This window comes from Schistocerca serialis, chromosome 1 (genome assembly GCF_023864345.2).
Source record: "Schistocerca serialis cubense isolate TAMUIC-IGC-003099 chromosome 1, iqSchSeri2.2, whole genome shotgun sequence".
Classification (NCBI taxonomy): domain Eukaryota; kingdom Metazoa; phylum Arthropoda; class Insecta; order Orthoptera; family Acrididae; genus Schistocerca; species Schistocerca serialis.
This window is the reverse complement of record NC_064638.1, coordinates 475,390,678-475,418,060: the sequence shown is the minus strand read 5'-3', so window position 1 is coordinate 475,418,060 and position 27,383 is coordinate 475,390,678. Positions and strand designations below refer to the sequence as shown.

The following is a 27,383-nucleotide window of genomic DNA, read 5'->3' as shown; positions in this document are numbered from 1 at the left end:
GTTATCAGCTTCTATGCAATTCGGTTGGCGTCATTCATCATCGTACAGAAAGGAGCTGATCCAGAAATCGAAGACGAGCTTAGAATCGGCACGGACAATATTTTCAGACCAATGAGTGAAGATGACTCATGCAGCACATCTACACACTTGTGAACTTCCTGAAAGGTAGAAGTGTGCTCGGCGGTGTTCATCAGTCGTCTGTGCTCTGTCGACACTGAATATACTTTAACGTTACGGTTATCAGTCGCTGTTCGAACATTAACTTCAAATAAAATTCACAAGGCTTTACAGTTTTGTATGGATGATTTAAATTGTTTTCTTTTTCACATAGAAATTTATAAGTAATGTATTTCTCATAGTTCGCATTAGGTTCTTGTTTTTATGTTTACAATTTTTTTTACCACAGACGTCACTATCAGTAGGGGCTGCGTGGTTGATACATGTGAAATTACGTGGACGCGAACATTGCAAAGATACCTAATAAAAATCGTAATATATATGCATATGCCACGAACTTGTCTTCCTCAATTTTCCTCTATATCATTGTAGGTTAGTCGGTTGCCTCTGTCGTCCACCAACAGTCTCTGTTGAAAGGTCTAAAATCGTGCTCACATACCTGGTGAACGCAAACACCATCGACAGAATTTCGGGTGTTGTTCAGTGCTATGTCCTGAGTGTTTTGTTTCGTTTATTGCCTACAACATCTTCAAAACAGTGAAAAGTCTGTAATATATTCCGTTTTAATACGGAAAGATCCGGTTTACCGTAGGCGCCTGTATGCAGACTCTGAGGTCACCATTGCTGCATCTCGATCGATACGAGAACAAATGCAACCTCTGTGAGACGTGACAATGCGCGGTTAAGCTTCTCTGGGCTCAACTACGAGTTTTGCGGTTGCTTACTTTCCAGCGCGCGCCAGCACAGCAGTCGCTAAAGTACTGTCTGCTGATGTGGTCTGGGAATTTTGACATTGCCCTCACAGTATGTATTTTCTTTAATGTCGTTTGTTGTTAGCAATATTAGCTTATTCCCAAGAGTTAGCAGCTTTCACTCAGTTAATACTAGGCAGAAATCAAATCTGCATGTGGAATGCACTTCCTTGACTCTTGTGCAGAAAGGAGTGCAGTATTCTGCTGCATCAATTTTCAATATGCTACCACAAGAACTCAAAAATCTTAGCAGTAGCCCAAACACTTTTAAGTCTAAACTGAAGAGTTTCCTCATGGCTCACTCCTTCTATTCTGTCGAGGAGCTCCTGGAAGAGCTAAAAAATTAAGCAAATTCCAGTGTTACATTCTTGATTTTCTTTATTTAAACTAACGACTTGTCACCTGAATATGTTTCTTATATTTCATTTTATCTGTTTCTACAATCGTGTTATAATTTCATGTATTAACTCGTTCCATGACCATGGAGACTTCTCCTAAATGTGGTCCCACGGAACAATAAATAAATAAATAAATAAAAATAAATAAATCGCGAGCAACCTGTCGCAGACAGTAGTTGAATGGTAGCCGAGTAGTGTACTGATGGTACTGTCGTGTGTCAGAAGAATATTGAATAGTAAAGAATACTGAAAAGTAAACAATATCGTCCACGACTGAAGCATCCATGAATTTTATTCGAATATCGTAGCATCATTTTGTTACTACACGGTCCTGTCACAGTAATGTGACCACCGCTTATGCTCGACTTCAACGTGCAATAATCACTCACAGAAAGCATGTGCTACCACAAATGGCGGAGAGTATATAAAGCGTGTCGGGGGGACGCGGAAAACAGTGCCGTCGTTGCAGTAAAGCAGAAACGAAGCGATTTACCTGACTTCCAAGTCCGGATGTAGGGAGGGAATGGGAGGGGGGGGGGGAGGGGGGGGAGGGGGTAAACCGGGGTCTATGCCCCCGGTAGCAATTTATGGGGGTGACAAATTCATATTATTGATGAAAAAAAACTTGTTTCACAAAGCGTCCAGCATCCAGCGCACGTTGATCTATCGATGGTTCATATGACTTTGAAACGCATCCCTGTTGATTTTTGAACACCTAAGTTGATTTCTGAACGAACCATAAGTTGATTTTTGAGTGGGTGCATAGTGTACGCCTCTGCCAGGGAAATCCCCGTAACGTCTAGAAATAATAAACTTTCCCACAGACAAAAGTGGACGGAAATATACGAACTGATCCGAATAAATCCGAACGGGTGAATGCCAAGCGCTATTTGTTTATGTGGTTGATTGGGTGCGCGAATGATAAGCGTTATTATAATTATTAGCGAAATCCATCGATTCAGACTACCAGAGTGGAAATAAACGACTAACAGGATCAACAGGCAAGAAAGATTATATATTATCTGAAATTTTGACTGAAAATTTTTGCCAGATCGCTACACTACTAAAGGCCAGTTGTACAGTCCCTGGTTACCAGCCGCTTAAGTTGTATTCGCGGTATAGCGCGGAAACGCGTTGTACGAACAGGTAATAATGGCTAACAGGAGAGTAAATGCGGGATAACTAAACTGGTGATTCTGGGAGGGTTAGTGAACCTAACCGGACAGTAAGTTTTGACAGTGGCAGCAATAGTTACAGAATTAGGATTGTTTGTTAGAACGAGGAAGGAGAAGAAACGGGGACATCACACAAATTATATGGAAGAATATGATGATTCCAAATTTATATAAAAATTTCGGACTACTATTACTTTTCAATCAACTGGAGCTTTTGAATGAAATGTGAAACTATTTTCTAACATAAAACTTTTTGCTTGTAATAGACCTAATACTCATTTGATATTGGTACTTCGTGAATTATATTCTGTCGCGTTATTTATGTAAACGAGGTACATAAAAATGATCATTTGTGCCGAAACACTCTCGCTTCTTGGACGAGTGTTGCAATTGCTGCAATATTAAAATGGTCTAATTCGTTTTATCTAGCAGGCTGTGACAAAATAGACGTAATCAAATCGAGAAACCACACCGCTCTTGGGTACTATTCGTATTAATAGCTTTTTTCAGTATTAGACAACGACATTTTAATTTTTTATGTAGCGAAACGTTTGACGAACCTTGATGAGGTAACTGATTTTTTCGCAGAAAGGGAAACGCGCTGTGGAAAGCTGTGTCGAGATTAGAGAGAAAAACAATGCTTGGACCTAAGGTTTGAAAATATGTTTACTGTCTTGCTTGTCTCGTGTCTTTATTGGTTTTATGTTTCCTATATTTAAATTTGTCCGCAGCTCGTGATCTCGCGGTAGCGTTCTCGCTTCCTGAGCCCGGGGTCCCGGTTTCGATTCCCCGAGGGGTCAGGGATTTTCGCCTGCCCTGAGATAACTGGGTGTTGTTGTGTCGTCTTTATCATCATCATTCATCCCCATTACGGTCGGAGGAAGACAACGGCAAACCACCTCCATTAGGACCTTGCCTAGTACGTCGGTGCGGGTCTCCCGCATCGTTCCTCTACGCTCTGTCAAGAAGGATGGGACATCATTTCCATTTCCATATTTAACTTTATGTCACGCAAAAGAGAAAGTTGTTAGCTAATAGGCAATGAAGAATGCAAATTTTCTGGAGAGTTATTATTCTCCTGGTCACAAATAATCCCACCCAGTATTAACTGTGAGTTGTTACTTCTTCTTCTTCTTTTTTATGAGAGATAGGATGTCGAACCGACTGACTGGGAGCAGGAGAGGCATCACAGGACATTTTACTATCTACTGTCCTGAATATAGGTTTGATGGCTTCCATTACAAAATATACACGTTTGAATTCCACAGAGTAAAATACAGTAACGTGCAATAGAAGAATACTGTGTGAAGAGACGTGGCACTGCACTTTGACTTACTTAAAACCAAATAACATGTCCTATATTTCCTCTAATATATATGTTCTATACGTCAAACTCTTCAGAAAGAAGTGCGCTACAAAATGAACATATGTTTAAAAAATCTCTCTTTTTAAAATTTTGACGTCCTATCTCAAACGCTCGAGTGGGAGGTGGGGTACGCAACTACCAAGTTTTTGCTCCGGTTCGGAAATATCGTAGGTCCGGCGCTGTCATTGGCTTTCGAGCCAAGGGTGGAAGCATTTCCGAATTAGATATGTTCGTAAACTGTTCGCGTATGGCCTGGTAAGAATATCGTGTGTGGCAAAGACAGCTTTCCAAAACGGGCGCCGAGGCAACCGTGGTGCATCACGCACCGTAGATGACAGGGGTGAACGATGGCTGCGGAGATGTGTACGGGCGACCGCTGAGCAACGGACCGTCCAGACGAACCAAGAGGTTAGGAACAGAGTCTCATCAACGAGGGTTCAGCGAATGTTGCCTCCACAGAAGGTGCATGGTTCATGCAACCATGCGGACTATGGTTTATCGGCGACGAAGGCTGGAATTTGCATGCCAATACCGCAACCGGATGTCCACTGGGTATCGACAGGTGCCCTTTTTAGGTGAAACACTTTTTATGCTCCGTCAGATAAATGGCCATTGGCGTGTGAAACGCCTGAAAGTAAACGCCCTGCAACAATAGTCGGAAACATCCAGGCCGGAGGAGGGAGCGTTATGGTCTAGGGAATGTTTTTGTGGAATTTTCTGGATGCTGTCGTCATTCTGGAAGGTACACTGGAGCAGCACAAGTGCGCATCTATCCTTGGGAATCAAACCCACCCGCACATGCAGTTTTTTATCCCTCGGCATCTACCAACAGGACAATTTAACCTGTCACATAGCTCGCAGTGTACGTGTGTGGTTAGAAGAGAACCAGTATGAGTTTACCCTACTGTCCTGGCCACCAACTGCCAGGAATTAAACCCAATCGAGAATCCTAGCGGAACTGACCACGGCACTGTAGTGGGAATGAGTGCACATCTCTGTCGGCACCTTCCAGAACCTGACTGATTCTCTTCCTGTTATTTTCGCAGCGGTTTGTGTTAAAAAGGTAGTTACGCTGGCTTTTGACAAATGGTCACATTAATGTCACTTGGCAGCGTATTATTCGGTAATAGGTTTCGACAAGGGACGTGATAAAAATTATATTAGTTACATCTCAAGCCATTGTGATTAATGAACATCATACAACCGATCGTCAAATGATGGTAATTAAGAAACAATGAATATGTGACTGGGAGAGGAGTAGCTATCAGCGAAGTGAGCAAGCTAGGGAGCTCGCAAGACGCAAAACTTCTGTGAAACGTTTGTTGTCGCTGCGGGAACAGCTCACCGCACCGTCGTTATGCCACTCTACCACTGGATTCAGAAAACCCATACATGAGAAGCATCTTGGCCAACTCTTCATGAGTAAACCTATCCGTACTGTTATTTGTAAGTGTTGGCGTACAACGAACGGTGCCTGAAAAACAGCCGCGATGGAGAACCGAGCTGTGCGGAATGCAAGCTTGAGGGCGGAGAGTGAGACAGGGATTACTGTTGTCAGCAGGACGCACCGTGAGTGAGTAAAGCAAGTTACACAGATACATAGCGCAATCCCCGGCATTTACACTGTCGTTCAGGTATTTTAAGTGCGACACAGATACAAAAACAAATGTAGACAATAAATTGAACGAAATGCACTTTATTTTTATTGAGCCGCCGGAGACTATGGGTACCTTGTACCATAATGCTCGGAAAATATGTCTGTTTATCATCCAAAAATTTGACTGTGGTGTTCGGGTTCACCCTGTGTAGATAAAACGTAGGTACATTATTAACTGCAGATCAGCATACTAGGAAATTTTCAGGGGCATTAACTGAGTGTCGTGTACTAACTATATCTTGAAATTAGATTTTATTAGTCTACCGTAGTAAGGGACTGATGAGCCTGTAATTTGGTCCCTTTATACTGCAAACCCTGAAACGTGACGGCTAACGGGGCTCTGGTGAAGCTGCGATAGGCCTAGCAAGCCAGTAGTGGATAAATCAACTGCTTTCAAAAAGGGAACATGCCTCGGATCACGGAACGGATTTACAGGAAACCGACCAAGCAATGGAAAAGGATTACGAGATGGTTTACGACTGGGCACCTTAAACGTAAGGACTCTAACTGGGAAGTTAGAAGAAATTGTAGAAATGATGGAAAGGAGGAAATTGGACATCTTGGGACTTGCTGAGACTAGGTGGAGAGGAGTTGGTGAAAAACCACTAAGTAAAGGATGTAAACTGTACTGGATAGGGAATGAGAGGGGAAGAAATGGAGTGGCAATAGTGGTCAGAGAGGGTCTGCAGGAGGAGGTGGAAGGTATCAATGATCGAATGATAAAAGCCAGAGTACGAGTGAAAGGAAAAAGCATTGAAATCATTCAAGCATATGCCCCACAGGTGGGGTGTACAAAACAGGAGAAGGAGGAATTTGAAGATGACATGCAAAAGCAGCTAAATGGAGGTAATCAGATTATAATAGGGGACCTCAATGCACATGTTGGCACAGACAGGAAAGGATTCGAGGAGATAATGGGACCAGAGGGCTGGGGGAACCGAAATAGAGAAGGAAAATTGTTGCTGGAATTCTGCAAGAGGAATGGGCTGGCAATCGCAAATTCCTGGTACAAGAAGAGAAGTAGCCACAAAATAACTTGGTACAGTGGAGACTGGTCCCAAACTTCAGTAGTAGACTATGTACTAGTGGATAGGCAGATGATGAGCAGCCTCACAGATGTTAAGGTCATTCCATCTGAGGCCTTAGACAGTGATCATCGGCTGTTGGTAGCCACCCTGAGAGAGAAAAAAGATAGGAGGGCAACAGACATACAGGAGAAAAGGTTGAAGACATGGATGCTGAAAGAGGATGAACGGAGGACCCAGTACCAGACACTGATCAGGAAGAAGCTGCCAAAGGAAGATCAGAGAACAGTGGAAGAAGAATGGGGAGATTTTAAGAGGGCTCTAGTTGAGGCAGCTGAGACTGTGTGCGGAAGAACTAGCACAAAGAGGAGAAGTAAGGAAACCCCATGGTGGAACATCATATGTAAAGAGGCAGTACTTCGAAAGAACAAAGTCTTCAGAGAATGGTTCCAGACCCGAACAGAGGAAGCTAGGGTAAAATATAAGGGAAGCAAGAAAGCGGCACAGACCATAGTAAGGGCGGAGAAGAAGAAGTGGATGGAAAAATGGACAAGAATGTTAGAAGAGGACAGTGAAGGGAACAAAAAAGTACTTTACACCATGGTAAGAAATAAGAGGAACAACAGAAGCGAGTGCCTGAGGATCATGGATAATAATGGAAGAGTTGTGGAGGAAATGCATGAGCTCAAAAAGATTTGGAAGGAGTACTTTGAAGATCTGTTGAATGCCGTCAAGCGGGTAACTAACAGCGATGGAGAACCTAAGGCAGCAGACGATTATAATAGTGGGGAAATTGATGATCTAACTTGGAATGAAGTGGAAGAAGCCATAAAGAGGATGAAAGGGGGCAAGGCACCAGGTTGGGACGAAGTAACAGTGGATATGATACGAGCAGCAGGAGAAGTAGGAACCCAGTGGCTATACAGAGTGCTGAGGGTGGTGTGGAAGGAGAACAGAATTCCTGAGGATTGGAAGAAAGGAATTATAGTCCCGATCTTCAAGAAAGGGGATAAAAGGAGATGTGAGAACTACAGAGGAATCACCCTGCTATGCCACTGTGGAAAAATCTATGAAAAGATCCTGGAGAAGAGAATAAGAAGCAGTATTGAAAGTAGACTGCAAGAGGAGCAGTATGGTTTCAGACCGGGAAGATCAACAACGGACCTCATATTTGCGGTAAGGCAACTGCAGGAAAGGCACTATGAGTACGGGAAGGACTTAATCATGGCCTTTTTAGATATTGAGAAGGCGTATGACAGTATCTATAGGGACAAGCTCTGGGATGTGCTGAACGCAAAAGGGATAGATGAAGAGATAACACGAAAAGTCAGAAAAATGTATGAGGGAAGTGAGAGTTGTGTGAAAGTGGGGAGGGAACGTACTGCATGGTTCAAACTGGAAAATGGGCTGCGACAGGGAAGTGCACTTTCGCCTTTATTGTTTATTATTGTTATGGATGAAATCCTACAGCAAGTATCAGATGCAATTGGAGATCATAAAATGAAAGCAGTGCTTTTTGCCGATGACCTGATGTTATGGGGAAATTGCGAGAAGGAGGTGCAAGAGCAGTTAGATGTATGGGAGGCAATGGCAGCACAATATGGAATGCATTTCTCTGCAAAGAAAAGTGAAATAATTGTCACAACAAGGAAGAAGAATAGGCCAAATGTGGATATAACTTGTGGAGGGGAAAAACTACAAGTGGTAGAGAACTTCAAGTACCTGGGAAGCATGATTGAAAGTAAGGGGGGAAACGCAATGGAAATAAATGAAAGGTGCAGAAAAGCAGGGCAGTTCTTCAAATGCATTAGGGGGCTTATTTGGAGCAAGGAGGTGCCACAGAAATCCAAGGGAATTATATACCGAACCTACTTTGTCCCCATATTGGCATACGGAAGTGAGACATGGGTAATGCACAAAAGCGACAAAAGTAGAATACAAGCTAGTGAAATGAAGTTCCAGAGGAGCAGGTTGAGTGTAACAAGACGAGACAGATTGCGAAATGTGTATGTGAGGGAAAGACTAAAGGAGGAACCAGTACAGGACAGGATAGAAAAATCAAGACTGCAGTGGTATGGACACATGAAGAGAATGGATGAGGGAAGAATTCCAAAGAGGATGTTTGATCTGCAACTGGAGGGGAAGAGGCCCAGGGGAAGACCAAGAGATAGATGGGTGAAGGGAGTGAAGGAATGTGTGACGAGAAGAGGAGAGAACTGGACGAAGGTGGAAGAGGGGGAATGGTGGAAAGACAGAACACGATGGAGAGGCTTGTGTTCCCGACAGACCCAGCCAGTGGCTGGAAACTGTCCAAGATGATGATGATGATACTGCAAACCAACCAACCAATCTACCGTAGTCTTTTGCATGTTAATTTCCTCGAAGCAGATTCGATTTTCTCCAATACAGCCGGCAGTGGTGGCCGTGCGGTTTTACGCACTTCAGTTCGGAACCGCGTGACTGCTACGGTCGCAGGTTCGAATCCTGCCTCGGACATGGATGTGTGTGATGTCCTTAGGTTAGTTAGGTTTAAGTAGTTCTATGTTCTAGGGGACTGATGACCTCAGATGTCCCATAGTGCTCAGAGCCATTTGAACCATTTTCTCCAATACATAATCAGATTTTGTTGTGTATAGCATAAAACAATATATAAGGGGAAATGAAAATTACAGAACAGAGTAAACAGCCTAGTTTTGGTCCAGAAATACCCCCCCCCCCCCCCCCCCCGCCCCAACACACACATTGTCAATACCGTATTCACAGCGAAACGTTCCTTGCAGCGTACACGTCAGTGGGTGCCATGGGCAGTAGAAGAGCTGTCCCCTTAATCGGACTTCACCGCATTCGAAGAGTTCAATACAGCTGACGTACCTCCGTTATAGATTTGTTTCGAGTTTCTGAATGCTGTTTTTCTTTGTGTTTTCTGCAGTGCCGATTGCTGTCATGGTCGCCACAGACTGTGTAGTACGGTAGTCACTTCTCTAACGCTACCGCCAGAATAGCGTACATTTCCAGCAGCCGCCTAGTTACTCTGTTCACGTGAGTATCGACCAGAACGTCGCGAACAAAGTTGTTGTTCTGGAGGAGAGTTCCTTCACAACATGTCGGGCGATGAGATGGACAGGGAACATATTGAACAGTCCTCGGCCGGCCGGTGTGGCCGAGCGGTTCTATGCGCTTCAGACTGGAACCGCGTAACCGCTACGGTCGCAGGTTCGAATCCTGCCTTGGGCATGGATGTGTGTGATGTCCTTAGGTTAGTTAGGTTTAAGTAGTTCTAAGTTCTAGGGGACTGATGACCTTAGATAGTGCTCAGAGCCATTTGAACCATTTTTGAAAGTCCGCCTTTGTCCAGACTCTGCGTTAAAGTATTCCCTGAAGACCTGAACACCTTACGGACGACCAAGCAAGGTGGCCCAGTGGTTGAGTCGGCCCTTGGCGGCCGTGGCGTGCAGAAGTGAGCCGTGTTTAGGTCTCCGCTGCTGGCGGCCGAACGCTGTTGTTGTCGGTGAGGTTAACGCCGAAGAGCGTCCGTGTAGAGCAGATTCGATTTCTGACAGAACCTTTAAGGAAAGATACATTGATGTTTGTGTTTGACAATAATTATGCACCACTTAAATCGTTTGAAGTAGAGGATTTTCTGGAAGAAGTAGTTAAGTTAACAGCTGAGGATATAATTGGAATTCATCAGACATTCTGATGGCAATGGTTATAACGTTAAATTTACTCACGCTGGACTTGGAATCAGAAGTATTAGATTACAAGCAGGAGATCCCGGGTTCGAGTCCCGATCGGGGCACACATTTTCATCTGTCCCCGTTGACGTATGTCGACGCCTGTAAGCAGCTAAGGGTGTTCATTTCATTGTAATTTCATTCTAACGAGCTGCATAGTCACCGATGGTATCTGTTCTTTCGGACATGTCCGAAAGAATAGATAGTATATAGAAGTCTTAGAGTTCTCGCACTACCATTTGAGTCCGCAGCTCGTGGTCGTGCGGTAGCGTTCTCGCTTCCCACGCCCGGGTTCCCGGGTTCGATTCCCGGCGGGGTCAGGGATTTTCTCTGCCTCGTGATGACTGGGTGTTGTGTGCTATCCTTAGGTTAGTTAGGTTTAAGTAGTTCTAAGTTCTACGGGACTGATGACCATAGATGTTAAGTCCCATAGTGCTCAGAGCCATTTGAACCATTTGAACCACTACCATTTGAAATAACCCCAGAGCAGATTAATGCAGTGTTGAAGCCGTATGGCACCATTCTAAGTAACATTACTGAGAAGTGGTCCGGTGCACATAAATTCCCGGTCTCAAATGGTGTGCGGCAGGTTAAAATTGATAAAGCATATTCCCTCCTATGCTAACGTCGGTGGATACAGGGGCATTGTTATTTATGAGGGGCAGCCACGATTATGAGCTGGATGTGGCTCCACGGGACACGTACGGGCTCAGTGTCTGCAGCGCCGAGTGACACAACTACCGACGGGGGAGGCGCCTGTTCCACCCACTGTGTCACAGATACCGATAACGTGCGTCGCAGCAGCTCGTAGAACCCCATCAGTGGCAGTTATTAATAACACTATGGGCCACGTCGAAGACGACACTCGAATGAGAACGACCACTGCTGAATAAACTCTAGAACATAGAGTTACAGATCATCCCATTGACACTGAACGAGGCAGCGAGGTAGACAATGGCACGACCGTAGCTCCGAACAACGAGAAGCAGTATTCACACGAAATTGAAGCACAGATGACAAACGACGAAACACCAGCGAGCTCCACCAACGAAAATGAAAAGAAAAAAACGCAGGATTACCCATCAAGGAGCTGACAAAATTGCGCCCACTTTGAGAGGAGAAGCGCAGGAGGTACTGCAGAAACTACATAACATGCCATCAACATAAACAAGTGTCGAGGAAATCAAGAAGGGCAGTACTGTCAGATCGAGGTACAGGAAAATTAGAGGAGTCCACGAATACCGTAATGATTCAAAAAGGCGCAGCAAACACGAATAACCAACCTACAGACGCATCGAAGGGGAAAAAAGAACCATGGAGAGTCAACCATCTAGGAGCATGGGAGGAGGATAAGGAAGACGGTATTCAAAACCAAGCAATGGCGGCAACACCTGAAGGCAAGGCACGAAGAATAGGAGGAGAGGGACTCCGTCCAACACGAGCCCCCTCCCCCCGCCTCCCCCCCCCCCCCCCCAAATCCAAGTAGCAGACGCTGAATCTACCGTCTCTGGAGAAACGTTTAGTAACAAATCGCAAAGCAGTGAATCCGCGACTTTTGGCACAGAACATAGTGATCGCCGTACTGACAATCTCACTCCTAACAGTGTGAGCGTGTCTGCAACACCACAGGACAACTCACCTTGGCAGGAAGATATCGAGGAGTGTAATCCGCCGGCAACACACGGTGGCGGACACGAGCCGTTGAAGATCGGTGGAACTGATGTAGACATGGAAGACAACTTCTATTGACACACAACTGTGAATCGAAGTCTGACAGAAATGTGTAGCAGCACTGATCTGCAATCGTACAGTATAGCTACAGTTAACACCAACAGAACCACTAGTTTGACAAAAATTGAATGCCTACGTGGTTTTATATATGCTTTCGATGTAGACAACGTCATGTTGCAAGAAATGTGTACGGAAAGAGTGGAACATATCGCATTATACAATGCTATCCTCAATAGAGGACCTGAAAGCGGCACTGCCACGTTATTCAAGGACGAGATTATACCTAGAGGTGTTAAAAAGTTAGCAAGTGGAAGAGGAATTTCTGTCGAAACAGACACAGCTCAGCTTATTAATATTTACACTCCGTCCGGTTCGCAAGCCAGACGTGATCGATCTACCTTCTTTCAGGAAAGTACAGTTGGGTTAATCACTCCCGCGAACGAGAACATCATCCTTGCTAGTGACTTTAACTGTGTTCTTTCCGCTGTCGACCAATCTTAATCCATGCCTGGAACTGGGAGACTTAGTGAAAGGACTGCACTTCATCGACACCTGGGAAAGCCAGCCAAGAACGAACCCAGGGATCACTTATATTACTAGCCATTCCATGAGTAGGATAGACCGCAACTGCGCCTCTCGCCGCCTAAAAAAATAGTGTTCTCAGCGTTGAAACTTCTCCAGTGAGTTTTTCTGACCATTTGGCAGTTGTGGCTACGATTTACATGCTCAGGGAAAGGACATTTCGGGGTAGGTGCGTCTGGAAATTCAGTATCTCACACCTGATGGACACTACAGCATGAGTTAACGCGAGGTTGAGAAATGTGCTTAAGTAATATGCTGCGCTACAGAACTAAAATGGAATGGTTGGCAACACATGCAAAACCTAAAATACGAACTTTACTCAAACGCTACGCTTTTGAATAGAAACAGTGGGAAAGACACACAGTGGAATTCTACTACCAGTGCCTAAGGGAACTACACGCAGATATCGCCAATGTATCACGTCACACCATGAGAATAAAAAGGATCAAGGCTAAAATAACTGCTCTGAAACGCCAGCAAATAGAGGGAGTTAAAATAAGATCGAGAGATAACAGCGGCATTGAGAATGAAAAAACTGCGCTTTTCCACCTTCTGGCCAAATTCAAGAGCACGCCGGCTGCACATAAGTTCTCTCCGCAAGGATGAGCAAATCTCTAGTCGAATTTCAATACAACCTCATGCAAGAGTACGCGAAAATTTCCCGCAACGAAAATGGAAGGCCCAGATGGGTGGCTATTTGCCGGCAATATTGAACACAGTGTGACAAAGCAAAGAGCGCCGTCTACGTATGTAGTAGTGTCTTACTGCCTTCTCGCCCTACAGAAAGAATTTCATTTAACGCAAGTATTCTTATCCTAAATGGAAAAAGTGTATCCTCAAAGTTCTTTATATTCACATAACGTCTATGATTCACTTTTTAGAAAGCTTGTTCATTTCTGAGTGCACGGCCATGGTTAGTTCATTTAGAATAAAGTATTGTGTTTTGGAGAAATAGAAAGGCACATTTAGCTCTTAGGCAACAGGCATGCCGAAACCACCATTTCTACTTCAGTTAAATTCTTTCAAAAAGGAAACCAGGACAGTACCTTCGTCATTCGAAGGACGACGGTTCCAATCCGGCCATCCCGATTTAGGTTTTCCGCGATTTCCCTAAATCGCTTCAGGCAAATGCCGGGATGGTTCCTTTGAAAGGGCACGGCCGACTTTCTTCCCCATACTTCCTTAACCCTGGGCGACTGATAAGCTAGCTTTTTGGTCCCCTCCCCCAAATTAACCAACCAACTACGGACGAACACATGAATGGGGTGTTCAAACCTCGATAGTGCTCCTGCGTGATGATTGGCCAGCTTAGTTTTATTGTATTTGTTCTTGCAAGGACAGGTTGCAAGTTCGTATGGGAGAGACTGTTGCAAGGACAGGAAGAAGCAGGATGATTCAGTAATTATTTAACCTAAAGAAAATGTGCATTGCGTTGGACTGCCTGACAAGAAACCTGAGCGATCTATTTAAGCTCGTCAGAAGAGATACCTTCCACTTTGCATGAGATCTCTTCACAGTAAAAACACGTACTCATCTCGACAAAATAAAGATTAGAAGGTAAAAACAACAGCACAAATATCGCCATCTTCTAATCAAGACGGAGTGCAAATAAAAGCAGACGTACTACCTTTCCTTCCTCTGCCGTAATATCACGAAATGTTAGCTGCAAATTTAAGTTAGAGTGAATGGGAGTTTGACTTGCCCTGCTAATCTTATTTCGTTATCGTTACATTTCACCATGGACGCAGACACGGTAATCCGAGTGAGAGCATAAGGATACACCGAATAAAAACTTTAAAGATAAAACCTTACTACTAAATTTTCGAATTTTTACATTTAAAGTATGACGTTTAAAGCTCCTCTAGTAATTTGCTTGCAGTGTCACACGTAGGGTAGCCATGAGTAGGTACCAATGGACTGGGACTTCCGAATAAATTTAATGTGTACATGCTTGTAGTTTATTGACTCTGAGGTTGAAGCGATCACTGTTGTGTGGTACTATCAACCGTACACATGGAATGTACGACATCTTTCACTGTCAATGAAGATATCTTATCTGGTAATGATTATAGAATTTGGTTTGCTGTGGACGCTTAAAAGCTGTGGCATTTTAGTACTAAACAGTGAGCGACACACTTAAGTGGAAATTGTTAAGGTCTTTATACAATACAATATTAATTAGAACACCCGACCATGTTTCACACCAAACTGCAGACACGATTCAGTCACAATGAGAACTAAAAGTACGTATAATAAGCAATTCAGTTTTCAGTTAAGAAAATGGTGAAAAATATTTGTGATTTAGGCTTCCGCGAGGCCGAGTGACAGATACATAAAATAGTTTTGCAATATGGATCGTTATATGAGGTGACAAAAGTTTCATGGGAGATATCCTGATATGATATGTATTGCGGTGCCTGTGTTATTCTGAATTACGATTCAAAGGTCATTTGAACAGGAATGCATGTCCAGAGAAACAGACACTGCTGCGACTACAGCTGTTATGAAATACATTAAATGTATTCGCAGCTGCGAATATCGACAACCATCAGCTGTAGAATGGAAAGATGACAATGAAACTTTGAGCCGGACCGGGACTAGAAGCCGGATTTGCCGCTTATCGGGAGAGCTCACCTTACCGTTTGGCTATCCACGCGCGACTCATAACGGCTTTAGTCGTCGCAGTGCCTGTTCGAGATGCATGCAGAATAACCCAGGCACTGCAATATCGTATATATCCGCCGACACCGGGCAAGCGACATTCAAGTAAAATGTTTCACCTGTACGCTAATATATTTAATGGATGCACGAGTACAGGTTGTAGACACATCATTGACGGCATATGGAAGTTTGGGTGTGGCCGTGAGTTCTGCACGCATAGCCAAATGGTAAGGCGATCTTACGCGTGGCCAAGCGGTTCTAAGCGCTACAGTGTGGAACCGCGCGACCGCTACGGTCGCAGGTTCGAATCCTGCCTGGGCATGGATGTGTGTGATATCCTTAGGTTAGTTGGGTTTAAGCAGTTCTAAGTTCTAGGGGACTGATGACCTCAGAAGTTAAATCCCATAGTGTTCAGAGCCATTTTAACCACTTGAATTTGATCTTACGCGATAAGCGGGAAATCAGGGTTCAGGTCTGAATTCGGCACAAATTTTCATTGTCGTCATTCCATTCTACAGCTGATGGGTGTCCATATTTGCAACTGCGAATTTTATGTAATCCTAATGCCATGCCGTACCTCTTTTTGTCCGGCGTAGGGCAGCATCTCGACATGGCAAAGACTCAACATGTCGTTGGAGCTCCCTTGCAAAAATGAGCCATGCTGCCTCTATAGCCGTCCATGATTGCAAAAGTTGGCAGCGCAGGATTTTGTGCACGAACTGACCTCTCGACTATGTCCCATAAATGTTCGATGAGATTCATGCCGGCGACCTATATGGCCAAATCATTCGCTCGAATTTCCCAGAATGTTCTTCAAACCAATCGCGAAGAATTGTGGCCTGGTGACATGGGACACAGACGTCCATAAAATTCCAATGTTGTTTGGGAACATGAAGTCCATGAATGGCTGCAAATGGTCCCCATGTTACCAAACATACGAATTTGTAATCGGTGGTCGGTTCAGTCGGACCAGAGTACCCAGTCAATCCCATATAAAGACAGCCCACAGAATTATGGAGCCTTAAACAGTGCTTTGTTGACGACTTGGATCCACGGCTTTGTGGGGTCTGCACCACACTCGAAACCTACTATCAGTTCTTACCAACTGAAATGGGGATTCATCTGACAGGGCCACGGTTTTCCAGTCGTATAGGATCCAACCAATACGGTCACGTGCCCAGTAGAGACGCTGCAAGCGATTTCGTGCTGTTAGCAAAGACACTCCTGTCGGTAGTCTACTACCATAAGCCATTAACATCTATTTTGCCGCACGGTCCTAACGGATACGTTCGTCGTACGTTTCAAATTGATTTCTGTGGTTATTTCACGCAGTGTTGCTTATTTGTTAGCACTGACAACTCTACGCAAATGTCCCTGCTCTCGGTCGTTAACTGAAGGCCGTCGTCCACTGCATTGTCTGTGGTGGGAGATAATACCTGATATCTGGTAGTTCAAATGGCTCTGAGCACTGTGGGACTTAACATCTGAAGTCCTCAGTCCCCTAGACTTAGAATTACTTAAACCTGACTAACCTAAGGACATCACACACATCCATGCCCGAGGCAGGATTCGAACCTGCGACCGTAGCAGTCGCGTGGTCCCGAACTGAAGTGCCTAGAACCGCTCTGTCACAGCGGCCGGCTATCTGGTAGTCTCGGCACACTCTTGACACTGTGGATCTCTGAATATTGAATTCCCTAACGATTTCCGAAATGGAATGTCCCATATGACTGGTTCCAATCACTATTCTGCGTTCAAAGTCTGCTGATAATTCCCGTTGTGCGGCGATAACCACGTCGGAAACCTTTTCACATGAATCAGGTGAGTAGAAATGACAGCTCCACCAATGCGCTGTCCTTTTTTACCTTGTGTAAACCATACTATCGCCATCTGTGTATGTACATATCACTATAGCACGACTTTCGTCACATTAGTGTAGTGGTTACGTACACACAACCCAGCGAAAATTAAATTTGGATCCCGATTTTGTTTAAAAGGAAGTCAGACTAGTAACTGTCATAAGGGTGTTTTAGGGCCTTGAAGAAAACTTCATCGCAGCTAATAGTGAATATAGTATGCTACTATCTTCATTCGGAATGTTGTTATAATGTGATTCACTTAACTGAAGAAACCTGTGTGTTTTGAAGCTTTTAAGTACTTTCTAGCGTCTTAGTGTTATCATCTTTCTATATAGCTACACTATTTGATCGTCCTTTCATCGTCTTTTCTTTAGTACTTTCGTTTAGATGCCGTTTCTTTTGAGGGTGTGCATACTCATGCCATTCCTAATTAATTTTACCGCGTCCCTTCCATAAGATTAGGTTTTCTTTTAGCTGGTTGTTCTTTCTTGTCTCACTTGGTCATTATTTAGTAGTGTTATGTGTCAACTGTCGGGGGCGGCTACCTCTCGGCAGTCCATAGAGGGTCCGAGTACCGGATCCTCATGTACTCTGTGTAAAATTTTGTCAGATAATGCTTGTTATAACCCGTGGTCAGAATGGAGAGAAAAGAAATTGCGATTTAGACTTAATATTTATTCTTATATACAGTTAAAATCACTGAAGTTACATGTTACAAAAATTTCTTATTGTCACTGATACAGTACCTGTCAACGATTACTAACAGTGTCGACTTTTTCTTTTTCAGTTGCTATCCACAACGCCCTTCCCTTCGTTGGATTCGGATTTCTCGACAATTTCTTCATGATTCTCGCTGTAAGTATGGCTGATGATTTATACGCTAATGTTAGTGAAATTGCAACATACAGAAATAATCCAAGATAGGAATATGTATAAAAACGTACGGGCAATAAGGGTTTATGATGAAGTGTGACCCGATGACATTGAAGTGTACAGTGACCCAGGGTTCAAAAGTTTTAAACGTGAAAACATTTTAACAAAATGATGCTCAACGGTTGTCATATGTTTCGTAAAAGATATGTTTGTGTAGCTACACTGTCAAGTGTCACCAAAACCTTCACCAAGTTAGTAGTGATTTCGGTCATATACATAGACCTCCTTCGGGCACTGTTCAAAAAATTCGTTATATTGGTTTTCTGATGCAACTGCTAATTGATACCGTAGTATTGAGTTAAAAAAATAACCACCAGTGAAGTTATTACATGTCACTTATACACTTTTGCTATCTGGACACATTTGCTCTCTCGCTGCACAAGGTAGCACACATGTCTCTTGTAAGACGTGCCTAAGTTACTCTTAATCCGCTCACATAGCGGCTCAGCTTTGGAGGGTATAAAATACTTTACTATTGTTGAATGATGCTCTGGAAAAAAAGTCAGTTATTTGTATTTCTCGACCCGTTTTTATATGATGAGTATTGTATTAAAGTGTCATCGTCGCCATTAAGTGTCCACGAAACTCACATACACTCTCCGACATAAAACCTGGCTGCCGAGTCGAAGTCCGCACCGATCGCAACATGGGACAAATAACATAAGATGAATTCGCAATTGCGAATTATGACTACCAGTAGCTGTAGAATGAAATGACAACAATGGAAATTTGTGCCAGACTGGGACTCGAACCGAGATTTCCCGCTTACCGCGAGCGGTCGCCTTGCCATTTGGCTACCCGTGCACGACTCTCGGCCACACCCAAACTTCCAGATGTCAATACCAACAGCAACGCGACCACGCTGATAGTATTCTAAGTCCAGTTGTCGGCACAACCTGGCAAAATGTAGGCTGCGGCAGTTTCTGGAGAAAGTTTTGTCTCTTGTTCGAGATGTTCAGCTACGTCTGCACCCGTGGTCTGGCGGCAAACAGCACGTGGTCTAAATGCAATGTCTCGCGGTCGAAAGCGTTCATTTTCAAAATTTTTATAGCCCCAGTAGCCCGAACGCTGAAGGCCTGAGTTTAATTGCAGCACAGATCCAGTGTATTTCAGTTTCTGTCAGACAGGTAATAACAGTTCCGTTCAGTACCTTTTTTTGCTGCCTTTGAAAGCCGCATTCACCACACCTCTCCAGGGCCCATTTGCTGACGCACGGAAGCTGCGCTCCCTCGCCCTGTGTCAAAAGTGTCAGCTACCGCTCAGCTCATCTCTTTGGAGAGTATAAAATACTTTACTGTTGTTGAGTGATGTTCTACAAAAAAAGTTTGTGATTTGCATTTATCGACCCGTTTTTATATGATGAGTATTGTATTAAACTAATATGCAAAACATAAATACGGTTCAAAATTTATTTTATAGGTAGTGATCCAGAGTGTGTCACTACGTTGTTTAGTGTAATTATTAATTTTTTATATCTACATGCAACTTTTTCCTCACGAATTTGTATGCGTTCGTCAAGCGACATTGAATGACTGTGGGATAATCAGTTTTACTGCCGTCTTTCGATTTCTAACGATAAAGGCATGCAATAAACCGTGTGAATGTCCTACAGTGCTTGCTCTATAGCAACGCAGGTACGCTGCACATGCTGAAGATCTCGTCTGGATTCAAGGAGAACTTATCGCTGACCGAAAGTGATATTTAAGGTACTGAATTGTATTTGAATCAACAAAACTGCCCAGTCCTGAAGTTGCCCAAAGTGGAAGAAAGTTGCTGAAGGCGATGTCCGCGAACGTCTGTAGTGGTGCCTAATTACTATTACACAGTTTTAGTACAGAGGAACTATACACATTTCATAGCTATTCCTCTGACACATGGGTCGTACATTACAAACAAAACCCAAATTCGTCTAGTTGAGGGTCGAGTCAAAGCTCTTCAGAGACGGTCGTGTAGTGAAGAAGCTTGGGATTCACAAAGCAGACATATGTGACATATATCGAACTTGTGAGAAAACTCAATGTGTAAAGGTTCTCTTCAAATGTTGTCAAAGAATTTCTTCTAGAAATCTGTCAATCTATTAAATAAAACGGAAAATATGAATCTAGAATGCTCTAGTCTGCACCGTGATTAGAATTGAGAGCTCACGTCGTCCTTGTATGGCATGAAATGTATGGAACCACAGGGCTATCTAGACGCTGCTGGGATATGGTCTCTCTCGTCACAGTATTGGTCGATGTCTCTTATAACGCGACGTTGAAGAACAGTTTTTATGTGAAGTGCGGCATTCCTGGTCTCCAAAAATTAAATTTTCTGTCTCATCGTCTCATCTTAAATGAGGATTATGTAGCGTCAGTCATCGAAGTGAAAATGGAATGCCAAGTGAATTTAACGGAACAGTTCAAGATCACACGCGGAAGTAAATCCTCTGTCACAGGGTTGCAAAGTATTTACAACCATGTTGCCAATTCCTAGCTTTGCTGAGGGCAGCCGTGTAGCGAAATGCTTGTCGAGCTTGTCTTATTTGGGTTCTCAGAGGACAGACGCGAGCGCATGTTGTTTTTATGTAGCGTTATTCCTGATATTCTGTAACGTCGTCTTTCACGCTGTCTGTATTTAAAGTGTTCAGTTATATCTTGTAATTAAATTTTTCCCGAGACATTTAAGTCTCATCTTTATCAGTGATAATGACGGAAACTCAAGAAATGAAATCTATAAGACCACGTCTAACGCTGGGGTGTTATTCCAATGCCGGAGAGCCCTGGCAATAGTGACAATGTTGGGGGGGATTCGACTTCTGTAGTTAGTGCAGCACTGTTGACCATAGGGCCGCGGTCGTTTAATATTTAGCACATCTGCAAATAACCAAGAGGATCTGGGTTCGAGTCCCAGCCGTAGCACAAATTTTAATTCATTTCTTCAGCTTCCATCATCGTCTTGAATTAGCTTTAATACATAATTCCTCATTTTTAAGCTTTCCAGGGTGGAATGGGAGTGTTAACGAACATTTTCAGCTCAGGGATAGCAAAGCTAATTATATTAGTTTCCGCTCATGCAGCATACGGCATGTGAAATATTGACTCTATAATTTTCCATCACAATTACAATTTCCCCAGAATACAAACGAATAAAACATAGGCAATCCCCGCTTGGTTAGTAGAGGGCAGGCCACTAAGATCTGTTCTTTAAATTCTAGCCGGCCGGTGTGGCCGAGCGGTTCTAGGCGCTCAGTCCGGAACCGCGAGACTGATACGGTCGCAGGTTCGAATCCTGCCTCGGGCATGGATGTGTGTGATGTCCTTAGGTTAGTTAGGTTTAAGCAGCTCTAAGTCTAGGGGACTGATGACCTCAGCTGTTAAGTCCCATAGTGCTCAGAGCCGTTCGAATCATTTTTTAAATTCTAATTGTGCGCAAAGTTAAGTGGATAACGCGAAATTACAGCCCTATGCATAGATACTAAAGTGGGGGATTTGGTTAAACCTGAACCTGATTATACAGATGATGTGTTGGTAAATGTGCCAACACCTTGTAGAGAGAGGCGGCCTAAATGCACGCTATCTAACGCAGACGGGCGTGAATTCTGGAACAGGATAAGTAGTGAATTCTAATAAGAAAAGTATGCAGCTCCTCAAATACTTAACTTTATTCCATGTTGTGGTACATCGCTGTTGATAATACAAATAAGACTCTCTTCAGATACGGTTAATGGCGCCTTGCTAGGTAGTAGCCATGGACTTAGCTGAAGGCTATTCTAACTGTCTCTCGGCAAATGAGAGAAAGGCTTCGTCAGTGTAGTCGCTAGCAAAGTCGTCGTACAACTGGGGCGAGTGCTATATCGTATCTAGAGACCTGCCTTGTGGTGGCGCTCGGTCTGCGATCACACAGTGGCGACACGCGGGTCCGACATGTACTAAATGGACCGCGGCCGATTTAAGCTACCACCTAGCAAGTGTGGTGTCTGGCGGTGACACCACAACAGAAATGTTCCTCCCGCATCTATGCCCACTTGAGAGTTTCCACTCTAATAAAGTACAACGATATCAGAAATCTCTATAATCCTGCAAATTCCTGACGGAAGTAGTGACTGGAAGTTGGTGACTATCTCCAGAAGTTCACACATTCAGTACAAGAGAGACAGGCGATCGTCCTGATCCCACAAGCGTGAAATCGAATTAAGCTACTCTGCCGATGCTGCGAATTATGGTTCAAATAGCTCTAAGCACTACGGGACGTAACATTTGAGGTCTTCAGCCCCCTAGAGTTAGAACTACTTAAACCTGACTAACCTAAGGACATCACACACATCCATGCCCGAGGCAGGATTCAAACCGGCGACCGTAGCAGCAGCGCGGTTCCGGACTGAAGCGCCTAGAACCGCTCGGCCACAGCAGCCGGCTCTGCGAATTATGCTCACCGTAAATATGGCTGTGATTCGCTGAGCTGTACGCTGCAGATGTGCTGGCCCCCTTGTGAAGACGATATCGTCAGTCGTCTCTCGCAACTAGGGGATAATGCGGGCTGAGCCGCGATGCCACGGCAAGTCTTTCCTCTATTGCTACCGTACTTGGCGTTCTAAGCCGGAGTCGGTGCGGACACCTCTGTGTCCTAATCCCAAGTGCACCCTTTTTTGGCCCTCATTGACACCCTGCTAATTCGTTCCTGCCAACCAGTGCCAGTTACCAATTGCAAAATTGAGAAGCACTGCGGCCCAGCTGCGAGGTTCCTCTCCAGCTAGAGAATCCCGCCAAAGTAACGCCTCTCCTTCAGATGCCAGTCACAACACGAAACTCTCCCCTACTACCAAAAAAGATTGACTTCACTGCTGCGCTCCTGACGCCGCGCACCATTACGGCAATCTCGTGTTTTTTCGCCTATGCCGTTGGCCTCGCAGTTGTGAGGATGAGAAATAGACCCTCTATGAGGGTATACTTAGTTTCCAGTAACCCACGCTTTCTCCACGCGGTAGATGGCTATCTACATAGATGGTCCGCAAAACACGGAAAGGCGCTGCACTGCACTCGGCGCCACACTGCCCTCCAACCAGACGTTAGGTTGTGCAGACGTACAGGTGGGCAAAAGGTTGCTGCCCCCTGGGCCGACCGGGCTGGCCTCAGTTCTCAGAATCCTTCACTCAGTCCCGTTTGGCCACAGCGTCCCCTGCTCGCTCATCTCAGACCCAATGTGTTGTATATTTGCGTTCGCACCAGAATCATTCACAAACCAGTTAGTCCGTCACCATGTTAATAATTGAAAATTCATCTGTGTGTTAGTTTTAGTTGCTTTATCGCAACCTCGTTCCTATTTGACGTTGAACAATACAGTTGATGTTAAGAGTTTATGCAACATAGCTCTCTCGTCCCCGTAAATTAAAAAAAAATTGTTTCGATCCTATGCTAGATATACAGAGAGTTTCGCAATTTCTATTACAGGCTTCTATGACTTGTAGAGGTGAGATGTTAGACACAGTTTTGGTTAAAAAAAAAAAAAACTAATCTACGTGAATGTACACTTGGTCTAAAATAATAGCGTACTTCAAAAAGTAAGTTCTTGTTATTGTGGTGGGCAAGTAACTATTATCAAATAGTCCATTATACGAGAGCCTCAGTGTGAATGCCCTCATCGCCGGAATATCTGCGATTGCTGCGAATTAGTTCCTCGACTGTCTCAACACTATCTGTGATCGTTATCGACGGCCTTCCTCTCCCAATCAGTGTGTCGGTCAAGGCTGGACGCGACATTGCATTTCGTCCACATACAATCAGAATGTTACGATGAAACTCTGTACGAATAACGCCTTTCGCCGATTTCAGCATTGGTGCTTGCTTCCAGTTGCCGCGCCTTTTCGCTCCCACACCGCAGCACAGCTGTGTCGGCAGGAAACCGAGAACACGTAGTCTCTTCTGACAACGCGCCACTCCTGTTGCTCCACGGTCTTAGCGTGGGACGACATATGTGACTTAGTTTCTGCAGTCCTTTCTTAAGTTTGAAAATAGGATCTCTTCCAAATATCCCGCTTCTCGATGCGCACACGAACTGAGAAAAGGTTCCCGTCGCCCCTGTCCCAGTTGTACGTGTTTATGATATCAGATGATACTTTCGTATTCAAACTATTTTACATCCTAACAGTACTTTGCGCTACAACGGTTCATCAGAACATCAAGTCCCCTCTACAGCCTTTACAAGCCTGCAATAGAAACTGTGAAACACACTGTGTTTCCGTATTGAAACACGCCAAGGAATGTTTTTACCGTGGGTTAACGTACGACAGTGAAACGCCCTGTGAACACCCTCCAGTTACATATTTGACACGTAGGGGATGTAAGCCTGCAGCAGGTAATGAGTCACACAATACGTGGATCAGGCTTTTCTCTGAAGCACCAAAGAAACTGATATACGCATGCGTATTCAAGTACACAGATATGTAAACAGGCGGAAGACGGAGCTGAGATGTAGGACTTAGGGAATGGCAGATTTCGGTGTGGACAGGGCCTTACTCAGTTACCGTTGGATGCTCACTTAAAAAAAAAAAAAATCACCTACACTTTATTTGGAACCAATTGCATAAAAGGTTGACAATAAGGAACAATTATCAAATTTGACTGTTAAGGACAATATATAATTAAAAATTCCTTAGACAAATTGCATTCACGGCTGAAGGTCTTATTGACCAGAAATTCAAATTATTTGTCGGCTGAAGGCCGCGATAGTAATAACTCAAAAAACAATTTGACGGCTGAAGGCCTAGATAGCAAATTCTTACCAAAATATTATTAGAAAAAGGGACAATCATATTAAAAGACAATATCTAATTAAAAATTCTTAACCCATTAAGTCCCAAATTAATTTTTTTAATTTGAATTTTTTATTCCGTAATTATAATTTACATAGTGTATGAACCACAATAAGTGCAAAATTGGCCAAAGAATATTTATACATGCTGATATAATGGCCGTCCTCAAAATAGGACGCTGGGATCTAACAGTATCGAATAGCATACTAAACTGTATTTAAGTCTTAACTAATCATTTCTTGTGAAATGGTACAAAACATTTCACACACAGTGTTACACGGTGTTTAACACAATATGTTTTTAGTTTCCCGTTGCATTTAGCTCGTATACATCTTCTTTGCGTGCTTCTTTTGTCAATCATATGACCAATTCCATCAAACATGGTGTCTGGTATCATTCTCAATGCACTTGATGGGTATTCCATTGGCGTCCAATATTCGGTCTTCCAGTGTCCAATTTCAGGTATGTAACTGTAACAGCACGTCTGAAATCCAGCAAATCCAGTGCATTTTTCCATGTACTAGTCTGTGGAAGAGCAGGCATTTACGAGGGCCATTTCCAGTATACGTGTAAATAGGACCTAGTACCATTTTTGTCTTCTTCGTCGGTCATACAGTCTACTTCAGGAGGACATACGGTGATATCAATATGGTCCTGATCATCTGACACCGCATTATAGAATGCGTCACTGTTTATTATTTCTTCTATTTCTTCGTTAGTGAGGTATATCTCGTCTGAAGGCCATTATAATCTATAAAAAATAAAATGAAATAAAATGTAATAAAATAAAGTGAAATGAAAGAATAATGCATTAGCACAAACTACAGAAATGGGAATGTGTAAATACCTCTGTCCATCTGGAACTGTATTATTTACTAATGGGTAACATATTCATAAATGTACTTACATAATACGCTGTAAATTTCAAAGTAACTTCATATCCTGTAATATATAAAAGAGGGGTCGTTACTTACCTCAGCAACAAAATCTGGTAAAATTATCACGTTCTAAAAAGAAAATACATCAGAAGTAGCAGAGTTTCATAATCGAACGCACAGCAATACAAGTAACTGAAATGATAACACCAAGTCACAGTGTCCTATTTCGAGTACACCAAATTTTATAACAATGGAAAACAATGAATATAACTCCAATTGAGCTAACAATGCAAGTAGTTTAAAAGACACATTGTTGACTATAAATAATCACAAAAAGATCTTTTCCACATATTTCAAATATTACTAAATTGTCTATAAAGTAAATACCTATAATAACGAAAAGTGTGCCTTAGTATTCAATAATCAATTAACGGTAGAATTTATTGCTTTTACTTCCCCGTAAGCATACATTTGTTATAAAATCATCAACAAATGACGGAGAACAGTAATAGTTGCAAATTAATAATTTATTATGTATTTATAAATAAATATGTGCTCCGTCCTCAAAATAGGACGCTGGTACTTAATGGGTTAAGACAAACTGCATTCACGGCTGAAGGCCGTATTGACAATCATCACCATCTGATCAAATCAAGAGAGAAGTGGGCCTCAGATAGTGCTCCAAGGATCGACCTGGGAAAGTCGCTCGACTTCGTAAACGATGAGACAGGCAGCCAAGAGTTGTATTCACATAACCGGATGACAACTCAAACTAGTGACAGTTTAAACACCGGCCAACACTCTTGCAAAATCTACCTAACGTCTGATAACCAACACAAAGATGGAACAACCCAGGCAAGGCGGAACCGGCGGACAGCACTGCGTTTTCTGAATCCGGTGTTTATAACGTACAGAAGCAGAAGGAACCACTACGACCCAAGTAGTCGTATGTGGAAAGAATTAATATGTTGTTCGACTCTTCAGTACATGTACGCACTCGAATTTTAAGCAGTGAATGTTACCGTGATGCACACTGCAACTGGAGTTTTTTGAGAATCCACATAATGCCCTCGCGCTAACGAAATGATACCGTGTCGAATTGGGAGGCTCTTCGTTGAATATTTTTAATTTTTGTATTAATGTTCACGCACCATGGCTGTGCTTGGCAGATTGTGCCACAGCTCTATAGGATCAATGTGCGTAAATTACCTGCCGCAGAAAGTGTCTGCAACTCATTGAATTTATAGGTGCACCTCTCTTGCAATCTGGAAAAAAATTACTTTGAATCTAAGAGTACCTACCCCTCCAATCATCTCAACGTTTAGGGCTGGGGGTGGAAAGAGGTGATACAAAAGCATTACTCAGGGTCGTCTAGAGTAATTTCAACCAAATTTGTTGTATTATACTGCCTTTTATTAATTCGCTCTCTTGTCTCTCTGTTTGTCAGTTCAGCACCAGTTTTGCAAACTGATTTTAAACCAACTTCCGGTTAACTAGAAAATGGAATTTTCAACGTAACTTAGAGATGGATGGCAAAGCAATATTAATTTGCTTTATTGTCTGGTGTTTGACGGAGGATAATCTGTGTACCGCTGCCATTGCGAATGATTTGCAGAAAGAACGGTTGTTGGTAAGTCTCCGTGTGAGTTTGAATCTCTGTAATTTTTA

The 27,383-nt window shown here is 43.4% G+C and overlaps 1 protein-coding gene across 2 annotated transcripts in view; it reads left to right on the top strand.

The window, feature by feature from the left end:
* LOC126473539 (transmembrane protein 65) overlaps positions 1 to 27,383 on the top strand; it is a 513,111-nt gene that overhangs the window by 442,030 nt on the left and 43,698 nt on the right. For both annotated transcript variants that reach the window (XM_050100667.1, XM_050100657.1), the window contains one exon: positions 17,905 to 17,972. In XM_050100667.1, the coding sequence (XP_049956624.1) occupies positions 17,905 to 17,972 (68 nt within the window). The remainder of the gene's footprint in view (positions 1 to 17,904; positions 17,973 to 27,383) is intronic.